Here is a 20000-nt window from a genome sequence, read left to right as displayed (position 1 = left end):
TTGGGTGTTTAGAAATTGACTCGGGCTCCAACTTGACTCGTGCTGCGCTATAGTTGTGCAAAGATAGCAGTGTAACACGCTCTAAAACTGGCACCCTTGGGTCATTTTATTGATTACTGTGCCAATTTCTCGCAACATTTAAAAAATATCAGCTATTAAATACAATTATTTTCCAGAGTTTTACTTCAACTGGCAAACTAGAGGTAATTTGTTTCTATGTGTTCCATCCTGGGGAAAGGAAAGGTAAATTATCAAGCCATCTGTTAGCTTTTGAAGGGAGTTAACCTGAGGAAAAGTAAATAGAAATGGTGAGTAAATTTCCAAGGCAGAATAAGAAGGAACTTGGAAATTTCCATGTTCCTTTCAAAGACAATTCGCAAAAGAACGTAAAACTTTCCACGTTCCTTTCACGCATAACATGTAAGCGGAACATGGAAAATTCCATGTTCTTTTCCCACATAAAATGTAAAAGAACTAAAAGTTCCATGCTGGTTCAGTTGAGTGAAAGAAGAGTTTCTACTTTTCTTTCATAGGCATATATCTGAAAGGAACTTCCTCGCTATCCACATTTTTCCAACGTAAAAGAAAAAAAAATTGAAAATCGATCGACCTGGTAATTTGCTAGGTTTGATTCTGAAAAAAAAAGAAACAGCCTTTTGTTTTTTAGTAAATAAGCTATTCCATCGTCCCACAAAAATGCCTTGGGAGTTTCTTAAATGTTACGAACGTTTAATGGCTGAAATCCTTTTTCTGCTGGAGTTATCAGCTGGCACGTTTTCTCCTACTATTAAAGAGCTTAAGTCACTCCGACGTCGACGCCGAGGGACTTACCTTACTTCGCATTGACTCTCACGGTATACGATTCTTCAGTGATTTTTAGCCAGTTTAGTGTAGCGCTCTACGAATTTAATTAGTTGCGGAATGAGAAGACTTGAACTTCTGTGAAAAGTCGTTCGCTGTGAAGTCGAAAAAGACACATTCGAACCAATTCCTTGAACATCGTTTTGACACACAATCTGGAGATTCAAAAGGAAAAACTGAGTTTTAGAGACATTTGCCCCAAGCCATAATACCCATATCAAGACAAAAAGAATACGGGCTACTGAGGATAATGAATGCGTCAAAAAGGACAAATGAGCACGTTAACGTTGAAAGCAAGCGAGCCAAACGTTTTTTCAAGTACAATTCGCTTGAAAGCGTGAGCATTTATCGCACAAGGATGTTTGGGATTGTCTTTTTGGTAGATGAACAGTGCGTAAATATGATCCCCACAAAAAATAGCGTGATTCAATTAGCCACTGTTAAAAACACATGGAAACTCTTTCTTCACATGTCGTAGTCGTTTTTTTTTTATGCAAATACATCAATCTTGTTCTCGCTGCCTTTCTCTGTAAAGAGTTTATCTTTGGGGAAAGATGGCCATTGCATGTTGGATGGTTTGGTCTTTCAGTTCACATATCTTTTCAAGCTGCCTCGACAGACATTTCGTATTGAGCATGGGTTAAAAGTTTAAATGTATTCTGGCAAACACACGACAACCAAGGAATCACTTCCTTGGAAACTCTAGATAGTTCATACTTTTAGATTACCATTTCATTTTTTTACTGATCATGCGCAAAAAATTAAAAACCACCCAATTCTTTGGATGAGCGGCAAATCAAAGAATGTCGATGTGGCTGACAGAGTCTTCTTTCCTGTTTCCGACTTATCTAGGAAGATCCAAAGAGACTCTGATCGCAGGGTATGACTAATAATGTGTAGTCAAACGATAGTTTATAAAGAAGAAAAATTAGGTTGATAAGAAATTGCCTCGGGCTCGAACTTCGGACTCGTGCTGCGCTATAATTGTGCAAAGATAGCAGTGGGAGAATACTGTTAATTACTAGAATTAACACTAATGAATGCGTCTTGAATTTGACAGCAGCTCCTGGAAGGCGATTGCAATTGCACTTGGCCCGAACTGACGGAGAAAAGTGGTGTTACGAAATGGAAACCAATAAATTGTTTAATCTTGACCTTATGAAATTTTTTATTTCTCAAAGTTGTTTTGGTTAGGGTTTAGAAGAGGCTTTTTCCTCATGGTGAGAAGTTTTCAGTCACCCCAGGTGGGTGGGGGAGGGGGTAAACCCTTATGTGGAGGTGGGGGTACACCCTTGTATGGGCTAGGTATGTGCGACCCCAAAGGGTATGCTTTGTCAGCCGTTTGGTCTGAAATAGGGTATCGATTTTTGACCATTTGATATGAGATAGGGTATGGTTTGTTCACTCATGTCTTGAATTGGGTATGTTTTTTAAAAGAAGCTTCTTCTTCATAATTAGGCGATAAGACCGTCAACAAAGCCCTTCTCAAATTATTACACCAACCGTGTAACAGGTCGTGAAATAGGTCTGAAAATAGGTCTGAAATAGGGTATCAAATTTTTGGTCAAGTCTGAAATAGGGTAAGGAAATCGCAGATTTTGGTCTCAGAAAAGAGTAGGGGTTTCAGGAAGCGGGCTCAATTTTTCTGCGAGTACACCCCCACCCCCCCCCCCCCCCCCCCCCGGGGTCAGTCACACACAACACTTGATATTAACTCAGTCACCGATGTAATGCGGACTCCATTATTTAGAACAGCTTCTAATTCACCTTCAATAATTGAAAAGCAAGAAAAAAGAATGATTCGTCCTTTATTGTTTTACTGCAAGGCTGGTTGTACGGCTGTGAGGATAAATATATATCCCCACAGCCGTACAACCAGCCTTGCAGTGTTATTTTGTTTCAAATCTACAAATTATTTGCTGGTTAGATCTCCCAAGATCCGGCGCTTTCACTTTGTTCAGCTGGCCCTTGCATAAAAAAAGTTGTCTTAATTGTTGCGTTGGTAGTTATGGCGTCGTACAGCCAAAATACGCTATTATAATAAGTCAGTTTGCACATACAATCAAAAGTGCCGTGGCAGCATCTGTCGCAAAAGCTATCGAAAATGGGTTCAAACACCTAAAATATAACAACTCACGAAACTGGCTGGTTTGTTCGGGTGTTATTAGTTTATTTAACTGATCAATAGACCCTCTGGCTAGGCAATTTAATATAAATTGTAGTCTCCTGGTTGTATGGCAACCCTTGTCAATCATTAATTCGCTTTTTAAATACCTAACGTGTGAATTCAAATGAATATTACATTTCTAACGACGTACAAGTCGGAGGCTTCGAATGAGCGCAATTTCTTTGCTTATACCAGGTATGCCTAGATTTTCCCTTGGTGGCAGTGAAAACACATCGTGGGTTTTAAACTCGATTTAAAGCCAACTCGGGTACTACAGCAGCTTAGGCCCACTTGTAAGAGCCTTAAAAGCCTCATTTTTCATCACCCTTCCGACCTCCTCCGGACAAAATGCCGGAAGTCATCCTTCATAGATGTGATGTAAAAACAAGTGTTTTTAGGCTTTGAAAAGGTACCCGAAAGCCTGTGCTCAATGCTGCTTATGAAACTGATGAAAGATTTCAGATGCCACAAGTCTAAGCACATTCTGTTGTATTCGAAACAACTTTCTGGCAAAATTTACTGACAAAATTTGCATAAAAAACTTTTGTCAAATTTTGTCAAAGTCAAATAAGGATCCACTCTACTGCGAAAACTATGGTGTAAAATCCAACCTTTCGGCGATTTATGTAATACTCCAATGACACTTATTTGATCTTATTCGTTTTATTCATATTCTTCATATTTACACTTCTTTTACATACTTCCCGCACGTTTTTCGCACATTTTTACCTTGGGGTGCGTTTTTTGCAAAAATCCAAATACGGGCAGCGTTTACACGAACGCGGTTTCACATCGACACAGTTTCACGATCTCGAAACCGCGTCACAATCTATGCGGTTTGGAAGTGTTTACACTGATCCGTTTTTACCAGAAAATCCAAGTCGCAATGGTATAAACGAGCGCTGCACTACGTGCTAAATTCACTATTTTCAATTGAACAATGCCAATTTTGCGCCAAAATAGTAACCGTATTCAAATCGATGCGGTTTCGCTGTTTACAAGACAGATGAAACCATATCGTTTTGAAAATGCTCCACTTTTGGCACCGATTTCAAATCGACACGGTTTCAATAACAGGATCGGTGTCGTGTAAACGGAAGGTTTAAACGCATCGAAATCGATGCGGTTACAAATGAAACCGTGTTCGAGTAAACGCTACCACTGAATTGTGATTTCGGATCAATGGATTCTTCAGAGTCAAAAAAACGCAAAATCCGAAAAGTTTCAAAACAAAAAAAAAGTTAACTGGTTTGTTTAGAATTTTGGAGGAATTCTTCAATGAAAATGCCACAAGAAAAGAAAAGTACCTTAGCGATCGATAAAAAGAAATGACGAAAAACATGTGTGCCAAGGTCCAAATCGATTACAGCTAACAATATCATTGCTGTCGAGAAACTTTTAGCGTAATTTAGTTTAAATTTGCAAAAAACATAACTATTTTTGACATATTTGTGTCTTCGATCGTACGGTAAAGATGGCGCGAGAAGAACATTTCTGAATCAGCTAAAGTGTCTTGTACGGTAGCTGTTGTATATCCTTTTTGTATGGAAAACCACTTCTCAAAAATAATTTTTTCAATTAAATCCCTTCCCAAAAATACGCTGAAGTGGTGAATCTCAAAAATCCGGATTTAGATTTGATCCGAAGTATCCTCCTCGATTCATGATCTGTTTTTGGATTTCCCCCCCCCCAAAAAAACGCAAAATCCGTTTTTGGATTCAAGAACCCGTTTTTTTTTTGATTTTCCCAAAAATACGCACCCCAACATTCGTATACAAGTTTTAAACGCAGGATGTGGGGGCTGATGATGCTGTAGATTGGTTAAAGCAGTAGATTAATTTTGCACTGTAGTTTTAACAGTAGGATTTGGCCTTATCAGAAACCCATAAGGGTTGAAACGTGTAACGGCCCCTTGTGTGCTGGGAAACAAGCTTCTGAATATTCAATTTGCTAAGTACCATATTTGGAACAACAAGAGAGAAACATTCAACCAATCACTTCGCAAGAACACCGTGACGCAATACCACCAATGTTCTCGCGCGAAATTAACTGGAGCGAGGGGTTTCCAAATATGGTACTTAGCACTGAATATTCGGAAGCTGTGAACGCGCGTTACACGTACGTTTCAACCCTTATGGGTTTCTGGCCTTATTGAATCAATTTTACCTTTTTTAATGCTTCTGGAGGACAACATACAAGATTCGTAGAAACTGTTGTGTAATAATTTGATTAATGGTTGAAGAAGAAAATCATTCGACAACATTCCTCGGGAAAACCCCTGAATGTTTCCGGTTTTGTGAGAATGTCACAAGACCGATTTTTCAAAACTTTCCCGGAAAGAAGTCAAGAGTGAAGGGATTTTATCAAGAGAAAATGAGGGGACAGAGAGGGAGGCTCAAGGCGTTGGCCGGGATATGTTATGTCCACGAAAGTTATTTTTAGACGAGCGGAAGTCTTTGTTCTAGCGGAAGTCTGTCTTCTAAGACGTCCGTATGCAGTCTTGCCTCGCTCTCAGGTTCTTAGTGAAAAGAGAAAATGATGGCGCACGTGGAAGGCTGATGAATATATATTTTCTTTCAAACATCGGACCGAGGTTGGCCTGCATGCGGACGTCTCGGAAGACTTCCGCTCGTCTAAAAATAACTTTCGTGGACATGACATATCCCAAGGGCTAGACCGGGAGCCTCCTTCTCTGTCCCCTCATTTTCTCTTGATTTTATAACTTTATAGCCTGGTTTTCACTAGCGACGCAAGCATAAACGTGAGCATAAGAGCGCTTATTTCACCGTGAAAACGGGGTTGACTCAAGCCTAAGCATTCCCCATAATACAAACTGTATTATGGGGAATGCGAAAATAGAGAATTAAAGATTTTTCAAGCTAAAACTGTTTAAAGAATGGGTCGTGGATTATCAGGTACCGTTGTTCAGGATGAAAAATCAATAACGATTTTTAAAAAGAATTATTCTGAATCTTTTGAAAACATTGATGTATACTTGATTGGATGAAAAATGTTTCATCCAAAATGCGGCAGATGCGAGGCGTTTGGGGATTTTTTCCCTTACAGCAGTCAAAATTTGCAACAAGACCAGTGCAAAAATCGTATGTCACAAAGCATTTTTTCAGCAACAGAAGAGATGATCGTGCTATTTGAAACCGTTAACATAAGTCTCTGCGAATCATGCCAATAAAAAAAATTACACATCAAGTATTTTCCTTTCCAAGTAAGACTCGGAGAAGAAAGCTCTTTTCCTGTCTTTTTTCGGCTGGTGTCCCTCAGGGTTCTATCATTTCACCGATCCTTTTTAACATCTATATTGACGATCTTGAAAACAACTTTGAAACCAACGTAAGTAAATGTAAGTACGCCGACGATTGCACCATCTACTTATGGGTACAACCTGATCACATCAGCGATATGCAAAGTGTACTGGACTCTGTTTGTGCATGGCGGACGATAACAAGATGGCAACAAACTCAAAGAAGAGTAAAGACATGTGGATCAACTTTCGCCAAACTTCAGAACCCCCACTGCTCCAAATTGGATCAACTTCCACCGAGAGAGTTAATAAATTTCAAGCTGTTAGGAGTTTGGTTCCAAGATGACCTTAAATGAAACGCACGTGTTGAGAACATTACCAAAAAATCTTCGAAGCGGATATTCTACCTACGAGAGTTCAGAAGAGGGCGATTACCTAAAGATGTTGGCCTCAGCATCTATACCACCCTAAAAAGACCCATCTTGGAATATGGTGCGCCTGTATAGGGAGGAATTCCTTCATACTTAAAAGACGAGGTGGAGCGTATCAGAAAAGGTGTTTACCTGCCATTGATGCCAAAAATTTTGGTTTTAGCTATGACGTCATCATGCGACCGTTCGTCCGTACGTCCATGCCTCCATATGTGGTAATTTGACCAGTATCACCTCATAATATCGCGGGCTCAAGTTTAGAGCTCATCGAAGCGGCCATACTGCAGTAAGTTTACCACGTCCATCTTCCATGTTATGGTCAATTGACACCTGCCAAAACAAGGTATCTGCTGACTAGTATCACCTGACCATATTGTGGTTTCACGTTTAGAACTCATCGAGGCCAGCCTGTTTTTTAGTTGACCGCTTACAAGGTTGTGGGTTTCGATTGGATCGCAGGTTCAAGTCAAGTTAACGTATTGTAAGAATAATCATATATCCGGTCTTGTCACGGCCTCTGGCAACCTTGGTTCTGGTCATTGCTGTCCTTCCCGTCCGTCCACAAAAAGCGTCACGAAAAAATTGTGTTACTTCCGGTTTTCTCCAAATTTGGTGTGTTTATTGTGAATAAAAATAAGCCAATCATCTACCACGTTTTAGCCTGGAAACTTGAGTAAGTCATATACAACATCCACCACAAGCCGTAAAAATGGCCGCCTCACTGAATGGCTTTATGTGGTTCGTGTGTGCAAACATAATTGCTTTTTATGGACGGTTCGAAATTATTTATTTCCCGGAAAAACCTCGTCTAAAGGATGGGAAATATATCAGGGAAACAATTTCAAGCAATTTAGAACGGCAGCTGGAAAATAACATCGAGAAATCGATGTTAGTGATGAAAAGCCTATATATTTTGCAACCTTTAAATTGCTGTGAATAATTAAGTCCAGAAAAGTAAATTAGTTTCATAGGTCTTAGGACCCATGTTTTCAATCGAACGCAAATGAGGTAAGTAACCCAGGAGCTCTGCCTTTAGAGTTGGCTACATCTATATATTACCTCAGAATGTACTTTCTTCTGTACTGGCAAGTTGACAGGATTCCACTGCGTTTTGGTTAGATTTCTGAATTCTCATTCCTTTTCAGATCCTTGCTGATAAGTTAAAATGTTTGGAGACTTAAATACTTACTGAAGTACAGTCAAGAATGGAAACCATCAAGCATCTTGCAGTCATAATATTTTCTATTTGTAATTTGTGGAGTAAGTAAAAGACCTTTTAATTTTGTTTTCATTTCTTTATCAAGGGTGAGTTTGCTTGGTCAGTCATGGAACGTCAAGTTAAACTTCTAAGGGAAATTTAATTGAATTACCGGTAGTATAGATAATCACATGGGGCCAAGTAAAATTAAGGATTAGAATCATGCGTGTTTTCAGAAGTTGCTGAAATTTCAGCAACTAACACAAGTGATGTCAATCCTTAATTTACGAGGACCCATTACAATTACTTTACGGTGGGCAGACATGAGGGGTCATGTTGCAGGGACAATAATTATTGTTGCAGCGACAAAAAAGGGGTGTAGTACACACTTAAGCGACATGCATCTGTACATACAGGAAAATGTTGTGGGTACATGTTTCAGTGACACGTCACGGGAACAAAATCACCCCCAAATTGGTGTTGCACAATTATTGTAAAAGTATCAGTTCACACGAGGGTATATGTCAGTGCAACATATCCCTCAAACATGAACCCACAACGTTTTCATGTGTGTGGACATGTTTTGATTTTGTCCCTGCTACATGTCACCTCAGTGTGCACTACACAAGTTTTTTGTTGCTGCAACATGACCCCTTGTGTTCTGCCCACCTTTGACAACACAGAGGGCAAAATCTTCTTACTATTGTTGATGCACCTGGTAAAACAGTCAGCCAAGTGGAGTAAAAACAGACAAACGAGTCAACTACTTCTTTATGTCCTAAACGAGTACAGATGATTGCTATTTACTATCCACTCGAGAGAAAAAATCTAGTGTCATTCCTGAACAATTACGCAACAACAATTTAACCAAATGTTAACTCATATTATATAATAACCCAAGTTATTCTCGCATTTTGATTGGGTCTTACCTATGTATGATCTATTAGAGGACAGAGGCACGGTTGATGTCACCATCAGCTTTTATGTGAATAAAATTTAATTCTTTATTATATAAAACAAATAGATTCCAATTTGACGTGCATCTGTTCAGTAATAGATCACAGAAGACATCAAAATGTGGTAAGAACATTAGTGACCCTAAGCAGTTCACCAATAAGAGCTTCTTCCAAGCTAATGTAGCAGTTCTTGTCGTCAAGATAATGAACTTGTATCTTAGTGAATGTTTTATGCGCATTTTAGTAAACACTTGGATATTATATAGTACTTAAGTGATGCTCCATTATAATTTATCGTTAGTGAAAAGAGTAGAGATCTATGTTGTCTTAGGAAGGGTGAAAACATGCAGACTATTTGGGAACATTTACCAGCAAAAGCTTTAAAATTTACTCGACATTTGTGATTTTCCTGTATATTTACAGGTGTAGATTCATCCAAACCATTCATTGCCAATCGCCCAAGTGGGGCGATCAATTGCAGTTCCTCATTCATCAAAGAAAATACTTGCAGCTGGATTATTGAAGTACTACCTGGTCATTATATCAGTTTAAAGTTTACTACCCTTAATATCCTGAACCAAGTTGGCTCAAAATCCAGTTCGGTAAAAGTCTACGATGGAAGAAACAAGTCTCAAACCTTGCTTGGGCACTACACTGAAATCAAGTGTCATTTGACCTTACAATCGACAGAACGCTACATGTTGGTAATTGCAAATGGCAGTTCAAACTTCGAAGCAGTTTATAACTCTAGCAAAAAAGGTACATGTAACTTAAGAAACAATTCCTCATTAATAACACGTGTACTGAGAACTTACCATTTTCATCATGGCCCTACCCTTAAATTCAGATCGAAAAGGTTTCCTACTTACCAGCAGAACCAACCAAAAGCAAATGTCACACAGGTTTTTTCTCAGCAGACAAGCACTACTCTTCCCTCTGGACTCACAGAATTGATTGGGATATGAAGGGCTGTGATAACGTATTCAGATCTGAGGCCCGTTCCAAACGCCGCTTCATTTACATGTATGCGCCAAACCTAACTGATGAGTTAAGAGCGGCGTTTGAATCAGTTTGGTTCGGCAGGTTAGGTTTGGAGTGGCCAACAACGTTAAATTCAGCAGGGTCTGTCGCACTATGCGATGTTGTAGCAGCAGGTTATTCACAGATCGCTCTTGTCATGTGCCGAACCTAACGCATAAATTGTGATAATTTATAATCTTACCACAATACTCTCCAAAGTTTTACATTAACTTCTAAAGGCCCCTTTACCATTGTATGGATTTCAGTTTGGTTCGACCCAGGTACAGCGTATGAATCAGCCGTCGCTCCAAAGTCGCTCTTCAGTTGAACTTTATTGAGTTAGGTTCGGCACATGAGCAGAGTGGCATTTGGATCGGGACTGAGATATTCATTTTCCAATAAAGTTGATCGTTCAGGATATGACTAAATCCTACACATACTGTTGTGTAAGTGTTTTTCGCTGTTGTTCACACCCTTGCTGGAACGGAATTTGTACTTTGTATAATTTAAAAATTATATACGTATAAAATAAGTTCCTTTTAAGCATCTTCTTCAAACTCCCTAATGAAGTCTGAAACCAATCTGAGAAATAAAAGCAAGTTGATAAGATCTGTTGCTATGTGCTGCTCAGACGGTTTTTACATCCAGTAGACTAAATAAGAGCTATCTGTCATTTTCTGGTTCACAGTTGAGACATCCTTCTCTAACTTGCAGCTTCTTTCATGGCTGATTCTGCAAATGTGGGAAGCACAACACTCTCTGTTGCTGTTGTTGTCCTTTCGGCGCTGGCGTTTCTCAATCTGGTTGTTGATCATGCTGTTCTCTAGTAGGAGAGTTCCTTCCTTCACTTCTGTGTTCCACGCTGTTTTGTCCTCAGCTGTTTCTTCCCAGGTCTTAAGATTTATGTCACATCTTGACAGGCTGACTTTGCAGGTGTCCTTATATCACAGTTTCGGTCTTCCCCTCTGTCTCTTACAATGAGCCAATTCCCCATAGAGCAGCTGTTTTGGAAATCGTGTATCATCCATTCTTCTCACATGTCCTAGCCATCTTTTGCACAAGATTGTTGTCAGGCTCTGAAGATTTGCTTGCTCCAATACTTCTGTGTTGGTTATTCTGTCATGCCAAGTTATGCCCAAGATCTTACGGAGGCATCTCTTTTCTTGTCTGGTGTACATGGTCCATGTTTCAGATCCATACGGGAGTGTGCTGAAAATGCATGCTTCATAGATCTTGATCTTCATCTTCAAGGTGACCAGTTTGTTGTCCCATGCTCTTTTTGTTAGTTTGCCAAAAGTTGTTGCAGCTTTCCCTAATCTGACATTAATTTCCTCGTCCCGTGAGGTAGTTGAAGACAGTGATGGTAGATCCTAAGTAGCAGAATTTGTCTACAGTCTCAAGCTCTTTGTTGTCCAAGTTGATGTGGCCTTGGTCTTTGCCTTCCTGGGTAAGAATTACAGTTTTCTTGACCCTGGTGACTTACATGCTGATGATAGATAGTCTATCATTGTAAAAATAAAAATAAATAAATCAAATTAATTTTATACTTCCTGGGTTTCAAGGAGTCTCATTTTGTGTAGAGACCGGTAAAAATTTTCTTTCTGTAAAGCAACTCTGGCTTTATTAACCAATTAAAATTTTACACATAATTTATATACTTTTTTAAAATTTCTTTAATAGTTGAACTTCTGAAGATGTATTTTAATGTCAAGTTAAAATGCCTTATAATATGTTTATCTCCGCAGTTTGTTCAATGTTTTTGCTCAAGTTAAAATGGCCAAAAAATAAGAAGTCAATATTTTGACGATTTGGGTGTTCTGATTTTCTTTTACAATGTGCTATAGTTAATTGATGGCTAAAATCTGTACTTCATCTTTTCTGTCAGCTAAACTGGAGGTAGTAATTCCTTTACAAATGGTTCGAACAGTCTTGGAGCATGATGTGTGGTGCTTGTCTGATGGGACGCGACCAATCAACATATCAATGGGGAGCTCAACTACAACTTTGGCTTTCGGAACGGGAATGGTGAAGAGCAAAATCAAACAGGATGGTTACTATAGTTGCAACGCTACCAATGAACATGGCAATGATTCAAAGACGTTTCACGTTTCTCTTATAGGTGAGATTTTACTGATCTTATTGGCCTTTCGAGAGTGGTTATTTTGGTATCACACAAAACAAAGCTGTAGCAATAAAGCGATTAATAATATTCTAGAATTATAGTTCATCCTTAACATTATTACCCCTTATCAATAGTTTACAGCTGACAGCTCTACGCAAGCCATTTTCTCCTGAGTATCACTGAATCTTCTTTTGTAGTGCTTTGTGTTTTACCCCAATTTACACTTGTTTATAATCAGATGATCTATTAGCACACGTGCGAATTACAGAAGAATTTAAATTGAGACAAGAGCACCCAAACATGAAATCTTATAAATTAAAGTAATTTGGCCACTTTTCTTTCATGCATAAACTTTAATACACCTGTGAATCCCATAAAGGCTAGGCTATTTCTTTACTTTTTGACAAAGTCTTATATTATCTTTTACAGATTTTTACGTTTGTGAGAGTTTGTGTCACTGCAGCAGCACAGCAGAAAGGTCTGAAGTTGAGAACATCTTTAACTGCACTGAGAAACATTCAGCTCATCTGCTGAATAATATACCAACAACCACGACAGACCTGTGAGTTTTTAACTGATGGTACTCCCTAAAACACTTGACAAGTATTTATTGCTTCTACACTGTACCTGTTGTGTGTCCCAACTGATGTACAGTACTGGTTTCAAGTTTGAATACCATTGAACAAACAGCAATTTTGATTGGGACTTTTTGAATACAAGCTCTACTTTTAAACAAATTTTTTTGTCCTGCATTATGCAAGACTGTGAAGAATTCAAGCATTTTCGAGGGGAGTTTAAATGAGTGAGTGCTATGAGAAGACAAGTGTTTTGCAGAAGCTGGAAGGAAGAACAAACTGAGGCCTTCATAGCCATAAAAATAACAATACCTTGGACTTTTAAGGTTTATGTAACCCCTTACTGCAATGGATACAGGTGGGATAGAACAACCAGCGATGACATCTCCTCAGATTGAAACTCTTTCTCCTCGTGTGGCTGTAATTTGTGATAATTAAGTTAATTATGTTTCTGATTTACAACCGTAATTTTAAATTCCAGTTTCTTCAGACTCCATTTTACCACTTTTGCTGCTTGATGACACTAAATGAAACAATGTTATTTATAGAAAAAGAGAAAAAAAATGGGGTACACTCCAGGAAGACCAGTATCTAGGATACAGTAACAGAGTGAAGTCTGTTGCTTGAAATTTTAAGACTCTCTGTCTACCCAGATGCACCGCGTGCAGACACGGAGGTTTCGTATGATGTAGGAAACCTCTATTTAGAACTCTGTCGGTGTGTTTTTCTTTCTTTATATCATTTGTTATCATAGTCATCCATCAGGATTTGTTCTTACTTAGTGCTTCTTATTACAGCTACATTATCATAGTTTATTAGGGATGAGATATTTTGTTGTTAAGTGGAATCTGGAAGTGTTTCAAGTTGGGTTGGAGGACTGAACCGTTGGACTGACAATCAATTCAAGAAAATGCCACGACCTGATCTACTAAAGGCAGTATATTTACGGAAATTTGAGTTCAAGATCAGTGAGAGCCCAAATCGATTCATTGAGATACGATAGACTTTAAACTATGTTGATGTCCTTTCGTATTAAGCTGAGTGACATTTATAATCTCTTTATACTTAGTAGTTGGATATAGACTTATTTTATTTGAAATTTGTTTGGAATTCTTAGACTAATTATTGTTCCATATACATGTATGTGACATTTGGATGAGATGCTTTTGTTTTGTTTGGCTCAGTTGGTTAGTGCACGGCTTTCGGAGCGAGAGGTCCCTGGTTCGATCCTTGGTGACTTAAACGTCTGTTTCAACTTTCCTCTGATCCGTGTAGCTATAGTTATAAATACCCGTAAGAAGGAGCACTGACAGAAGGAGGGGGTAAAGGGAGCACCGTCAGCTTCCATTGATCATGGTTAATCAGGGCAAGATGGGGAGAAATTCAAAGCCCCTATTCAGCAACATCAAGGACCTTAAGATCTACTACAGCGACGTAGGAAGATATTTTACATCATGGCGGCAGTAAGCTTGTTATCGAGCTCCGCGACAAGTTCTTTCTTGCTTCTGTTGCTGCTCCTGTACTGTCACATTATCTACCCGTTCTCGAACGTAAGCGTTATCGGGTCAAAGTGGATCAACAATGCAGACCAACTTTCATCTTTCGGCACCGAAATAAGCCTTTCGAGTTGTTGGCAAAGAATTCAGTCCACCCGCCATCTTGAAGTTGGACCATCATCAAAGGACTTTTCACACATTTACAAAGGCTTTTACATCAGTAAACGTTTTCTAAGACGTATAATCAACTACTCCTCAGTGTCACCTGCGTCTTTCAACCCCTCAATAATAATGCTCACGAGAAGCGGCATAAATCTCGACCTGATCCGCTAAAGGCAGTATATTTACGGAAATTTGAGTTCAAGATCACTGAGAGCCCAAATCGATTCATTGAGATACGATAGACTTTAAACATTTACAAAGGCTTTTACATCAGGAAACGTTTTCTAAGACGTAGAATCAACTACTCCTCAGCCTCGTCTGCGTCTTTCAACCCCTTGATGATAATGCACACAAGAAGCGCCATAAATCTCGTAAATCCGGGCCCAAAACATCACTGTCAAATAACCGCCGGTCCCAACACTAAGACTCGCCATTACGGAGAGATGGTTGGACAACTCCATATCGGAAATTGATTTACCAGGTTATTCTGTGCATTGCCTTGACTGGAGAAATAATCGCAGGGGAGGAGGAGTCACCCGTATATAATGGACGGTGTGAAACACACTGTGAGAAGGGATTTAGAGGACGATTTTGAAGCCATTTGGATACAAATGCAACTTGGAAAAGTGAATTATTTAATCGGATGTGTATACCGGGCTCCAGATGAATCCCTTCAGGTTTTCGACTATCTGGACGATGTTATGAGGCTTGCAACCAAGAATAAATTAGAAGTCATTGTTATTGGTGATCTCAACTGTGACATAAATACCACCTCAAGGCAAACAGGTAGGCTGCTGGAATTTACAATGGCCAATGAACTTGAACAATTGATAAATGAACCAACTCGTTTGACTTCTACAACAAGCACCCTCATTGATGTGTTAATAACTTCAACACCCAGTTTGTTTAAGAAGGCAGGTGTAATTAACATAGCCTTTAGCGACCATTATCCCATCTATGGAATTATGCACAGCTCAGCGACTCGCCCGAACAAGCATTGGACCATAACAACACGCCCTTGGAATGTCGTAAAAATAAATGATTTCATAGCTGATCTGAAGCAAGCTTCGTGGAGCCTGATTGATAATTCTATCACCAATGTGGACGACATGTGTTCAGCATGGGAATCGCAGATAAAATCCCTGATTGACCATCATTTCCCATTAAAGAAGAAACGCATTCGAAAACAGACGCACCCTTGGCCTTGACAGTACTGTTCTCAAACTCATGAGAAAACGCGACCAAGTACACAAAAGGGCTAAAACATCCCGATTATCTTCGGATTGGAACGAATACAAGCTCCTTCGTAACAAGGTCACCGCAATGAACAGAAAGGCCAGGAAAAATTACTTCAGAAACAAGCTCGAAGAAAGCCGAGGCAAGCCCAAAGCCTCTTGGGATACTCTACATCAAGTCTTGCCCTCCAAGAACAACGGCACTGAGATCGACAAGATAGTAGTCGATGGTAAAGAGCCAATCGACAAACATGACATTGCAAATTCTCTAAACGAGTATTTCACAACAATTGCTTCCTCGCTGTTAGCCAGTCGGCAATCCCACGGTAGTCCAGTTGACCTACAACAGGATGGTCTTTCATCTATTTCCAACCACAGCTTTAAATTTCACGCCGTGAGTGAAAACGACGTTTTCAAGGTTCTGCGACAGTTATGCAAACCCTCGTCTGCGTTTTGGGTTTGCTTAACTGTCTTGAATCCTCCCAACTCCCCCTCGTTTACATGTAGATGAGGCTGTGTAAATACGGGAAAAGTCCTCTATTGCTTAATTTGTTTTTCGAATTTTGTGCTGTTGCTGAATACACTTTAATTTAAATGGTAGTATTAAGATAAATTAGTACTACATGAACTTAGTTTTGGATTAGTTTTCATAATTTATACATTGCGTTTCATGTTTTTATTTCTAGATATCTTGATAACAATAAAATACCTCAACTCTCAGACGATGTTTTCTCAAGACTCACACGTCTATCTACTCTGTAAGTATATTGCCCCAAATACACTTTCAAAATATGACATAGCTATGCATCTGGTCACTCCACAAAGAATTGTCTGACTTAGTTACAAAACGACTCACCCAGCTAATCACATGATTCAAATAAAGTCTTAATTGTAATTAATAACCGTTTCAGGTCTAAAATTAAAGTACATTTTGACCTTAGCCTTCTAAGAGTAATACTAAACTGTCTTGAATCCTCCCAACTACACCTCGTGTTTAAATGAGGCTATATAAATCTCTTCTGCGTTTTTTTTTTGTGAATTTTGTACTGTTGTTGAATATACTTTAAAGAGTAGTATTAAGATAAATAATATTACCATATGAACTTAGTTGTGGATTAGTTTTCATATACCTTACGTTTCATGTTTTCATTTCTAGACATCTTGTAAACAATGCAATAAGAGAACTCCCAGCAAATATTTTCTCAAATCTCAGACATCTATCTACGCTGTAAGTATATTGCCCCAAATATACACTTTCAAAATATGACATAGCTGTGCGTCTGGTCACTCCACAAAGAATCGTTGTTTGAAAACATTACAAAACGACTCACACAGCTGATTCAAATTAAATCTCAATGTAATTATTAACCATTTCAGGTCTAAAATGAAGTACATGTTGACCTTAGCCTTCTGAGATTAACACTAGATGTTATTCCAGTATGTCATTTTGGTTCTTTTTGTACAACCTCTTATTTGATATTACAGCCAAGTTACCTTTTGTTTTTTTTAAATTGAGGAGCCCATAAAAAAAAAGCATGTCTTTCCTTCTCGACAGTTATGCAAACCCTCCATTGTGTTTTGGGTTTGCGTAACTGTCTTGAATCCTCTCAACTACCCCTCATGTTTAAATGAGGCTATATAAACCCAGAACAAATCCTCTATTGCTTAATTAGTTTTTCTCTTTGTGTTTTGTTTTTCGAATTTTGTACTGTTGCTGAATATACTTTCTCAAACTCATTAATAATTCATAAGCCAAAAACAAAAGAAATCACTACCGTGAAGGAAGTTTGGATATGTGGTCTTAATTAGCATAAAATTTCGCCAACTTTGATCCCAAATATCTCCTAAAATACTGATTCTTTTGAGAAGCAATATCAAACACTCGAAAGAGTGTTTCATCAGATATCCAACCACCTCGAAATCGGTTAAAAAACTCGGCCTTCGGCCTCGTTTTTCAACTCGCTTCTCAGTGTTTGGATATCCGATGAAACACTCCTTCTCGTGTTTGATATATTACTTAAAGAGTAATATTAAGATAAATTATTAGTACTTCATGAACTTAGTTTTGGATTAGTTTTCATATACAGTACGTTTCATGTTTTCATTTCTAGACATCTTCGTGACGATTCAATAACTAAACTCCCAGCAAATGTTTTCTCAAAACTCACACGTCTGTCTACGCTGTAAGTATGTTGCCCTAAATACACTTTCAAAATTATGACATAGCTATTTGTCTGGTGGTCACTCCACAAAGAATTATTGGTTGACTTAGTTACAAAACGACTCACACAGCTGATTCAAATTAAGTCTCAATTATTTGTAATTAATAACCATTTTGGATCTAAAATTAAGGTACATGTTGACCTTAGCCTTCTGAGATTAATACTAAATGTTATTCCAGTATGGCATTTCGTACACCTATTATTTGATATTACAGCCAGGTCACCTTTTTTTTTTTAAATTGAGGAACCCATAAAAAAAACCAAGTTTTTCCTTCTCGACAGTTATGCAAACCGTCCATTGCGTCTTGGGTTTGCATAACTCTTTGAATCCTCCCAACTTCCCATCGTGTTTAGATGAGGCTATGTTAACCCGGAAAAAGTCCTCTATTGCTTATTAGTTTTTCTCTTTTGTGTTTTGTTTTTCGAATTTTGTACTGTTGCTGAAATTATACACTTTAAAGAGTAGTACTAAGATAAACATTATTAGTACTACATGAACTTAGTTTTGGGTTAGTTTTCATAATACATCACGTTTCGTGTTTTTGTTTCTAGATTTCTTGATTACAATGAAATAACTCAACTCCCAGACGATGTTTTCTCAAACCTCACATGTCTATCTGCGCTGTAAGTATATTGCCCCAAATCACTTTCAAAATATGACGTAGCTATGCGCCTGGTCACTCCACAAAGAACTGTCTGCCTTAGTTACAGAACAACTCACAGCTGATTCAAGTTTCAGGTCTAAAATTAAAGTACATTCTAAGATTAATTCATACTACAATGCCATTATTCCAGCCTATGTCATTTTGGTTCTTTTTGTAAATCTTGTGGCGACCTCCGTACAGAACACCACCCTTTTTTTGTCCTGGGGACACTGTTTTTTTTTTACTCCTATTTCTGTTTTTTAATGGATAATTGAGGAAGCCCATAAAAACAAAAAGCAAGTGTATACTGACACAAATAACTTGTCAACTGAAGGAAAATGACAAGATCTCGATTCAATTCAAAAATTGTTTCCTACTTCTCCCACCAGTCCTCCACACTCAGGACATAATGAAAGTTTGTCAAGTACAAATACTACACGAGAACCACGTTCATTTCTTCTTGATTGATTGTTTTGATGTTGATTGCTCTGAGTCGTTCACAGACTCCTTTATTGGGGATTACTTGTACTGCTCTTGTCTAAGTAGATTCGTGGTAAATTAAGCCCCTAGATCAGAGAATGCTGGAAATGAATATTGGAAATAAAGGCTTAATTGTGGATTGATTGCGGTTCTTGGTAAATTAGAATTGTTGCAATGTTGCGCGGTAAACTACTTTAGAACAAGTAGTATTAACATGAGAATGAACACCCAGTTCTTTCACACCTGATACTTAAAATTCCACCTTATTATGCACTTTTGGCTGAAAGATCAAACCTGGTCAAGTGATGAGCGCATCCATGAAGGTTTATTTTTTGGACAGTTTATGTGGTCTGCAGTTGTTACTGTGGTAATGCATCTAGATTAATACAAGGCTAACGAATGCTTATTCCTAATTTATACAAAGTCACTTATAAGTTTTTTTTGCAGCATTTGAGTACATAAAATAATTGAAATAAAGTATGTTTAACTATTTAACAGCTCTTATCACATATTTCAACAGAGGGATTTTTCATAATCACTGATAGGCGTTTTTTTTAGTTTTTTCAAGTTTTTGTCTTTTAAATTTCTGATTTTTTTGGATTGATGACTCATTTGTAGTGGGAACTATTTTACTCCAAATTTCAGCAAAATCTAATGACAGGTTTATTTGAAATCTTGGTGGAAAAATGCGCAAACCCGGGAGTGATGATTAATTTAACCCGTCACCCTAACCACTTGACCACCACACCGCTAGCTGCTAAGGGACAATATTTTAAACACATGACTATTAATTTGATAATGCTATTATCACTCGGCAAAAAACAATATTAATTAAACATGCAAAAGATGGGTTACCAAACTTCACAACAAAGCTAAACATTTTAAAATCAAGCTTACACCTTATTAATCTAGCCTAGGCCTAATTGCTCTTCAGCAATAATATTCTATGGGGGACTTAGATCTTTTTTTTGAGAGAATGGTGTCTTGATCTTCAGTGGTGAAGTGAATGGGTGTTTTCTACATGATTGTATAGTGTTGAAACTCCGGGTTCAAATCCTATCCACGGGTATGGTTACAAGTCCTGGGACACAGTGTCCAAATTTACCTGATATACACAATTCAGAGAAAATTAGCAATAATTGTGTATATCAGATAAATTTGGGGAGGGGTAG

General features: G+C 38.3%; 1 protein-coding gene across 1 annotated transcript; it reads left to right on the top strand.

Moving 5' to 3' along the window:
* Positions 1-7428: 7428 nt before the first annotated feature.
* Positions 7429-18332, top strand: LOC138025516 (uncharacterized). The gene is made up of 9 exons (XM_068872714.1): positions 7429-7726; positions 7864-7978; positions 9296-9631; positions 11778-12011; positions 12444-12576; positions 16169-16240; positions 16639-16710; positions 17594-17665; positions 18257-18332. Exons 2-9 carry the CDS (start codon positions 7924-7926, stop codon positions 18330-18332), a joined length of 1050 nt encoding a protein of 349 aa, XP_068728815.1. The 5' UTR covers positions 7429-7726; positions 7864-7923.
* The last annotated feature ends 1668 nt before the right edge of the window (positions 18333-20000 follow it).

This window comes from Montipora capricornis, chromosome 12 (genome assembly GCF_036669925.1).
Source record: "Montipora capricornis isolate CH-2021 chromosome 12, ASM3666992v2, whole genome shotgun sequence".
NCBI lineage: Eukaryota > Metazoa > Cnidaria > Anthozoa > Scleractinia > Acroporidae > Montipora > Montipora capricornis.
The sequence above is the reverse complement of the archived record's forward strand: the minus strand, read 5'-3'. Positions and strand labels throughout refer to the sequence as shown.